At 30.5% G+C, this 7,874-nt stretch overlaps 3 protein-coding genes across 3 annotated transcripts; 2 read left to right on the top strand and 1 right to left on the bottom strand.

The window, feature by feature from the left end:
• Window positions 1-1,034: 1,034 nt before the first annotated feature.
• Window positions 1,035-2,191, top strand: LOAG_07959 (hypothetical protein; the record flags this gene model as incomplete). Its single annotated transcript, XM_003143491.1, has 3 exons — window positions 1,035-1,121; window positions 1,462-1,571; window positions 2,068-2,191. 3 exons carry the CDS (start codon window positions 1,035-1,037, stop codon window positions 2,189-2,191), a joined length of 321 nt encoding a protein of 106 aa, XP_003143539.1.
• A 1,406-nt stretch (window positions 2,192-3,597) lies between these two features.
• Window positions 3,598-4,052, bottom strand: LOAG_07958 (hypothetical protein; the record flags this gene model as incomplete). The annotated part of the gene is made up of 2 exons (XM_003143490.1): window positions 3,598-3,641; window positions 3,731-4,052. 2 exons carry the CDS (start codon window positions 4,050-4,052, stop codon window positions 3,598-3,600), a joined length of 366 nt encoding a protein of 121 aa, XP_003143538.1.
• Window positions 4,053-4,583: 531 nt separating this feature from the next.
• LOAG_07957 (hypothetical protein) lies at window positions 4,584-7,498 on the top strand (the record flags this gene model as incomplete). The annotated part of the gene is given in 7 exon segments (XM_003143489.1): window positions 4,584-4,655; window positions 4,668-4,744; window positions 5,132-5,218; window positions 5,909-5,930; window positions 6,645-6,770; window positions 6,851-6,920; window positions 7,434-7,498. 7 exon segments carry the CDS (start codon window positions 4,584-4,586, stop codon window positions 7,496-7,498), a joined length of 519 nt encoding a protein of 172 aa, XP_003143537.1.
• Between the last annotated feature and the right edge of the window lie 376 nt (window positions 7,499-7,874).

Here is a 7,874-nt window from a genome sequence, read left to right as displayed (position 1 = left end):
ACATTTTTATAAATTTATCCAATTAGTGTCATCGTAATTCTAATTAGACCTTCCTCATGCTTCACCTCTGCCAAACTTTAATTAATACGTAGTAGTAATACTTACCTTGCCTTAACAAATGATGAGAGGGGGTCCTTTTTATTTTTTTCCCAATCATTGAATTATTGTGTCTCTAGAGTCTTTTTATATTTTAAAAGACTAGAGTTTAACCATTGAGCAGTCAGTCCTACTACCTTCATTTTTTAATTATCATAACAATTTACGTAACACATATTAAATTTCTTTTCCTCACCGATGCCACCTTAATGCCAAACTTGCTTTATCAATATAAAATCTGACTGGAATATATTATTTGATTAAATATATTGCTGGTAATTAAAATTCAAGAGTCATTCAAAAGTATTGTAATACTAATTCGCAAACTTACTTTAAAATATTTTATGTGGAGGGAAATATAAATGATCTTCCTTGTGCCACTCTAATATCATCATTTCAAAAGATTGATCTTTTCTATCATTATATCATTAGTTTGTTGAAATTCTTAAAATGTGCATAAAATTTTTACTTTGTACGACTTTATGCGCGTTGGAAATTTCATAAGTCGGTTTAAAACAGAGATATTATATGACTCTGTCTTCCTGACAAATATCTGTGATATATCCCTAGCAACCTGATATCATTTCTTTTTGCTTCTGATTTTACCTAAGCGTAAAATTTTTCGAAAAGGTTATCTAACAGCAACTGATAATTAGTTCGGTTCAAAATTATCACCGTTTTAGTGTGTTGAATTTCAACGTTGAGGATGAAAAAAGATAGGTAATAGACTTCTTTGCTCGTCCTTAACAGTATAGACAAAAAGATAGCTTCACTGTTTCAAGTACCTATCACATTCCACATTCCTGTAATTAAATAATTAAATAGTATCGTTTGAAATTGTCTCAAAGTACATTATATCGAACTATTTGTAAGAAACAGATTAATTCAATAACTGGAGCATTTCTAAATTGGACCATCAGTGTAGTTACATCAATCAGATGGGACAGCATCCTCATAAATACCTATCACTACTGATAATATTTGGAACTGAAACTATTTCGTCATTTCATTTGCGAATTTTGAATGTTACTTTTTAGTTGAATGAATTAATGTCTCAATTCATTTGTTAATTATTGTGATAGAATATTGATATTAAGGAATATTGTTAATATAATCTCGGAAGGATTTTTAATGATTATAGCTCAGTTTGTACGCTAAAAAGAAATGCAGTAGATATCTCAAAACCAATACGGAAAAGTATCTCTCCAAAAAAAAGCATACAAATGTATTAGAAAGTTTCATTGCCAACATTTCCATCCAGTTTTTAATCAAGATTAAGCCTTCAAATTACTTATGCCTCTTCTACTCATTTCCAAGGCCAAAACGATCAAAGAGAGAAATTCTTAATGAATAAGCTTTTTCTAGGAGGCGATACTTTCAGAACAGTTCTCACTATCGTTTGTCATCGCTTTGACAGAAATTGCTCGGATGGGCGGATTGCCTCATGAATATATCATAGATTGTTATATGGTTGGGTTTTTTGACAGGATGGATGTTGCCATTCGATGCATTATAGTTCATCACTTGATCCATCCATTATAAGTGTGTGATCATACACAATTATATAGTATTTGGTATGTTGGAAGCTTGAGCTTTGGGTTCATTTAGTTACGTCGAAGTGTTAAAAGTATTTGAAAATCTATACAAAAAAAAAAAAAAAAAACGAAAAATCGTGTAAAAGTGAAAAATGACCATATAATTTGAAATAGTTTAAAAATGAATTTAATAATAATTATTAATAATTATTGATAGACTGATTTATTGTAAACTTTACCAAAATGTCTTTTCTTGTTTTCTAAAAATCCACTACAATGGATAATGATAAATCCTTCATCCATTTGCTTTAAGAAAGAAAACATTTTCTTAATAGGATGAAAAAAAAAGATTTATAAGAAAAGAAAGTGTTAGTGTTAGTTACATTAGGAATGTTACAAGAGTTGGTTCCAATTTTAATTTAAACTAAAAATTTAGGCAATATATTTATTCAGCTACAATTATACCTGTGAATACGCCCAATTATAAACGGCAAATTGATACACTGTACCATGCACGCATTCATGAAATGAATTGTTGGCAAGTACTAGCGGAACCATAACAATTTAGCCAGGCTGGGTAGGCATAATACGTAAATAAATAATATGTATACTTTTGGCCAATCGGGCGACTACATTTTCAATCACTGACAACAAAAAATTTTATTTAAAAAAGACCATTTCCTTTTCTTTTTCCTATAAATGGATCATACAAGTTCACATTCAAAAAAATTAAAGTTATTCGATGAGGCCTAAGAAATAACTCAATATAGATACAGGCATAGTTTTCACTTATGACAATTTTTCCGGTAATTATTGATTGGTGAAAATAATTACTAACCCAATTTTATATTCTAAAGAATTATGTTTCATAAACTGAATGCTTGCATATCGTTTTAAAAGTAGTCCTTCAAGAAAAATTGCAGTTTGAGAGGAGCTCGTTAGGAAGTATCTGGGAATAAAAAATACTAAAAGCAAGCTTTGAAATTAAATATCAATTAAAGCTTCCGGTCTTGAAAAGATTTTTTAATTTGACTGAAATTTTAAAATTCGGTTTAAAACACGAATTAACATCAATCAAGAGTAAAAGTAATCATCATTAATCATCATTACTAATATTGCAAGTCATTTGATCATGAATGCTCGTCCTGCTTTATTAAAAAACTAATGTAAACGATTATTTTTTTAGGAATATAATTTTTCCAGTCGTGACCTTATCAGTCTGTGGATATTATCTCATTAAATGCCAGAAAAAAAGTTTTTTTTGGACCAAACAAAAGATGTATCAAAGATGTTTTACAACAAAAGATGTTTTTAGAGTATTTTTGAAAATGAGAGCGCCTGGATGTCGCACAGCCTCATGGTACAGGAAACACAAATTTTGTGGACATATCGAATCATAGAAGTAAAGCTAAATTGAAATGTTTTCAAAATAATACTACCTTTTTATTTTCTTGTCAGTTTTGAAGCAGTCGATGATAATTCAAAAATAATTCCTACTCAGTCCTTTTTTTCCTCACCCGTACTGATATCCATTATTCAATACAACTCATCATTTCGAATAGTCTGATGGAAAGCAATTCCGATTGAGTGGTTGGTTTTTCAAATTGTTCGTATTTAATATGATGGTGCGAAAACTTTCCGTCTTATTCCAAAATCACTTAACTAAAAGAAAGTTACACAGAGTAAGCCAAATTAAGCTTGACAAAAAGAAGTGACATCGTATGTACTGCAATCTTATACATTACGTTGCATTACTAGGATAGATTAATATGAAGGATTGATTTATCATATTATATAAATTCCACTTAAGATATTAATTGTTTCCTAAAAAACATCGAAGACTATGCAAATTCCTCGTCTCAATCAATTGTCAAACTCTCTAGCATATAGAAATAGATATAGATTCGCTTTTCTCTGTAATGTGTGTCCGAGAGATCGCACGTGATTCAAGCAATTAATGGAATTGTCAACAAATCTGCGATAGTGACTCAGCCGAAATGGTTCGACCTTCTGAAATGAATTAACAATACTAGGCATTAAACCGTCCAGTACAATTCACTGATGAAACACTGATGAAACTTTTCACTGATGAAACTCACTGATGAAACTTTTCAAACTTAACTTTTCCCAATCAATACCGGATGATGCACTTCCAAATTTTTTGAAGATTCTACCATATTGCTCCTTTATTTGTCTGGAAATACTCTGATTGAGGTCAATCCAATAGCAATAAAGTGACCACGCCCTATAGTTATGCTTAATAAGTAGTAGGGAAATGAAATTCCAAACTAAAATTAAAAACTGATCCAAGAGAAGGCCGAAAAATGTAACAGCACGATATCGAAATGTATGACGTTGCAGTAATGACAGCAGACTAGCTGGATGGGAATAATCCATTGGATTTAGTAATCCAATTGTCATTATATCATTCCTAATAGTCCCATCCCTTGCCCTCTGCCCTTTGTGTTCTCTTCTTGCCTACCACAACATCCAAATGATCCTAATTAACAACCAGCTCTAATCTTCCCCCTTATCCTTTGTAAGGCTCCAACTCTACAAACTACAATCTTGAGTTGCTCGAAAACCAGTGCTAACAGATGCCATCAACTGATCCATTTAACTGATCCAACTTCACCACGTATAATTCTCAGGTACATCACACTTTCCAATGCGCTATCACTGTGCTGCCTTAACAAATCCTACACATTATGCTATTTTGGTATCGTTTTGTCTTGACATGAAGTGATGCTAACAAACGGAAGTGGTGGAAAGATATCATACTGAACAGTTTTGAATAAGACGAAGGAAGTTACTTCAATGTTAAGCTTATCAACAAAGTTGATGACACTAAAATGAGTTATTATAGTTATAGAATAAGCTTAAACGAAATAGCTGAAATATCAAGTTTGGCAAGCATAACATTGTTATTAATCTTATTTTGCTCATTCACTGATGGAATTAAGGAAAAAAACCGGAGAAAATTTCATAAGTAAGCTTACCAGAACTGCGTGGACATTCGATATTGTATATTTTTAGCGGTCACACAAAAAACCAGCCCGACCTGATGATCACTCTCTCGGACAACAATTTATTCATTATGTCAAAAACTCAAGGTCATTACATTGATGAACTTTTCATTAATAGTTGAATTGCCGGTGATTTTTTTACTTGGTAGCAGCGCATAATTATTTTAATTACAGCATTTCAAATTGAGCTAATTTTTTTTATTTCAGAAATTGTGTGCTAATTAAATTTCAAAGCAAAATTCCCTTAAGTGGAAAATATAAAAAGAAAAACAAATGTCATCATCATTTTTCTTGTTTTTATTCTTCCAATGATTAGGAAACTCTTTTTGAAAGATTTAGATAGTACCTTTAACGAGTTGTTGATGAATTTCAAACAAAGAATTTTGAATCTCATTACACTATTCGTTTCGCTGATTTGTTTTCAACTCTGCTCAATATTTGCTTACAGAATCATCACCAAATATTTCATTTCAGATTACCGAAACTGTTAAGAAAATTGGATCTACGGAATATTATGGATAATCAAATATCTGCTTATGATTACAAAGCAAAAATATCCTTGTAAAAATTCACTATGATGGAAACAAAAGTGAAGAAAATGAAAGGAAATAAAATATATAGTCTTTTTGCGAAAATTTTATTACTTTGGCAGTGTGATCTTTAATTCTAGCTGCAAAATTAAATGTAATTTTGCTTTTTCTTTTCAATGAACAATGTCTGTAGCACTTTTGTTTTTTCATATTGCCAAAATTTCTTCATTTTTCTTCGTTGTATTTGCGAATTGCTAATCTTATTAATTTCATTTTTCTTCGCTGTATTTGCGAATTGCTAATCTTATTAATTTCATTTTTCTTCGCTGTATTTGCGAATTGCTAATCTTATTAATTTCATTTTTCTTCGCTGTATTTGCGAATTGCTAATCTTATTAATTTAACTGTTCTTTTGCCTTAATATAATATAAAATCTTTAAGCCATGTTCCCGACATTAAAGACTTTCATGAGACATCTATATTCCCTTTCGAAATATGATTCGACCTAAAATTCTGTTCATGTATATAAAATTCTATATCAACCTTGAAAGGAAACTAGCTATCGTGGAAAATTCATTCCCGTTTTCCGAATATAACTTTTGATCTTTACATAATTGGACAGTATGTTTACTTGTTTTTTAGTTTATTAATGTATTTAATTAATTGTCTCTCCATTTATATCATTGAAATGGAACAAATCTTTATATCAAGATAATTTCAGATATATCCTATATTCAACATTAGTAAGTATTTCATTGATGGTTTTTCAAAAAAATAATGAAATTCTGGTTTTTAAATTTCAGAAAAGTGTTATTTTTCCTCATTGAGTTAACAAGAAATCAATCGTTTTCGTAACCTTTGAAAATGAATAAGAAAAAAATTCATTTTTTCCAATTTTATAATGATATGTGAAGCTAGTTTGTTAACTGAAATTAATAAAGCCTTTCCATGAGGAATGAGTATGTAGTATGAATGGGTCTGTTGATGTACCAGCCTGAAAATATGGCTAAGCATAGTGGAACCCGATATTTCTATTATCTGACTAATTTAAGAAACATTTATTCCTTTTTCATCTGGCATTTCAAATTCGAGATTTTATTGTCAGATAATACAAGTTTCCAGCTTGTGTCAAATTTTAACTCAAATCTTCGTTTCCATTTCCACCTTCACATTTTTTTATAAAACTTTAAGAATTTAGGAATTATCAATAGATGCAGGCCTTAATAATAGCAGATCATCATGAGTAACAATTTCTACTTCCATTTTTTACTTTTTTTAATGGTCGATCTATTCCTCATTGTTTTAATTTTTGAAAACTTTGCAAAGCTTGACTTTCACAAAGATAAAACAATTGTTTTCATATCCGAAATAACTTAGCTCAACATTTAATCAGGAAATAATGATATTTTTTGAAGTTATGGGGAAAACCATAGCTTGCCATGAAATATTGCTTTCAGTCAGTCTCAAATTCTGGATTGATAGTAAATTTAGTACTGCTTCTAAAAAATCAAGAAACCAAAGTGTTAACCGGTGATCCTAGTAAAGCAGGCTTAGAAAAAGTTCTTTCTGGAGGAATGGAAACAGTGACTATGCAAAAGCTTTTTTCAGCAAATAATTAACAATTCTGGAAGTTATTTCCTAATGATTATGGCACAAAACATAGAATTTTGTGCGACAAATAGAACGGAAGACAAATAAGCTACTCGATCAAGAACTAATGGCACTTTTCGGACGTTAATCTACTCACAATATTAATCTTATTTCGTCGAACCATCGGCGAATAACTTGTGGAAGTATTAATTTATTTGCTAAGAAGTTTTTATGTTAATTCTTTTGTTGCAGTCACCGACCGTTTTGTAGTTCATAAGTGGACACTTAAAATCCATTCTTTCCAATAGGTAGAAAGAGGCTAGATGACTAAGTTCTTAGATGTAGAATAGATATGGTAAGAAAATGCGAATTTTGGTCTGATTGCACAGAACTGTTTTACGACAAAATCGAAGTTCGAGCTTTATTTTGCATCAAGACTACTTCTAATATGTTAGCGTACAGTATTGATAACTGCTCGCTATTGTTAATTATTGAGAAGTTAATGAATTTTGCGAAAGATCTATATAACTGAACTGATGCATATATTTTAGAATGCTGTTTTCCTTTGATTCAAAAGTAAAAAAAATTAGTCTATTTCAATAAAACCTCTTCCATTTGAAAATTCATAGTCCATAAACAAATTTGTTAAATTTCAGCTTGTCCACAGGGTGAAATATTATCTTTTGTGGACAAGGAGATAACGATGATAATTGCATTGTAATTTAATTGTTAAATATTAGTTAAATCTAATCAGCATTCATCTTAATTGAAATTTAGGAGTCTACTAATCCTGATTACTCTACTGGATTAGGAAAAGTTAAATTATTTGTGTATGTCTATATGCTACAATAAAAGCACGCTATATATATATGTGTGTGTGGTGTGTGTGTGTCTGTGTGTGTGTGTGTATGTGTGCGTATGCGTGCGTGTAAAGTTCTGAGTTAACTCATCCATTGTTGGCTTTAATTAATAAAGAAACTCCGCTAATCTTATTTGACTTCAATAATGTGGGTCAAACTGTTTTTTTATTTTTTTATACTGATCATTGTTTCTACGAATCCTATATTGTTCAGCTTTGAAAATAATTGAAAAAGTAT

The sequence above is a fragment of the Loa loa genome (genome assembly GCF_000183805.2).
Source record: "Loa loa unplaced genomic scaffold supercont3.8, whole genome shotgun sequence".
NCBI classification, from domain to species: domain Eukaryota; kingdom Metazoa; phylum Nematoda; class Chromadorea; order Rhabditida; family Onchocercidae; genus Loa; species Loa loa.
Note: the sequence above shows the minus strand (reverse complement) of the source record. Positions and strands in the feature narration are given on the sequence as shown.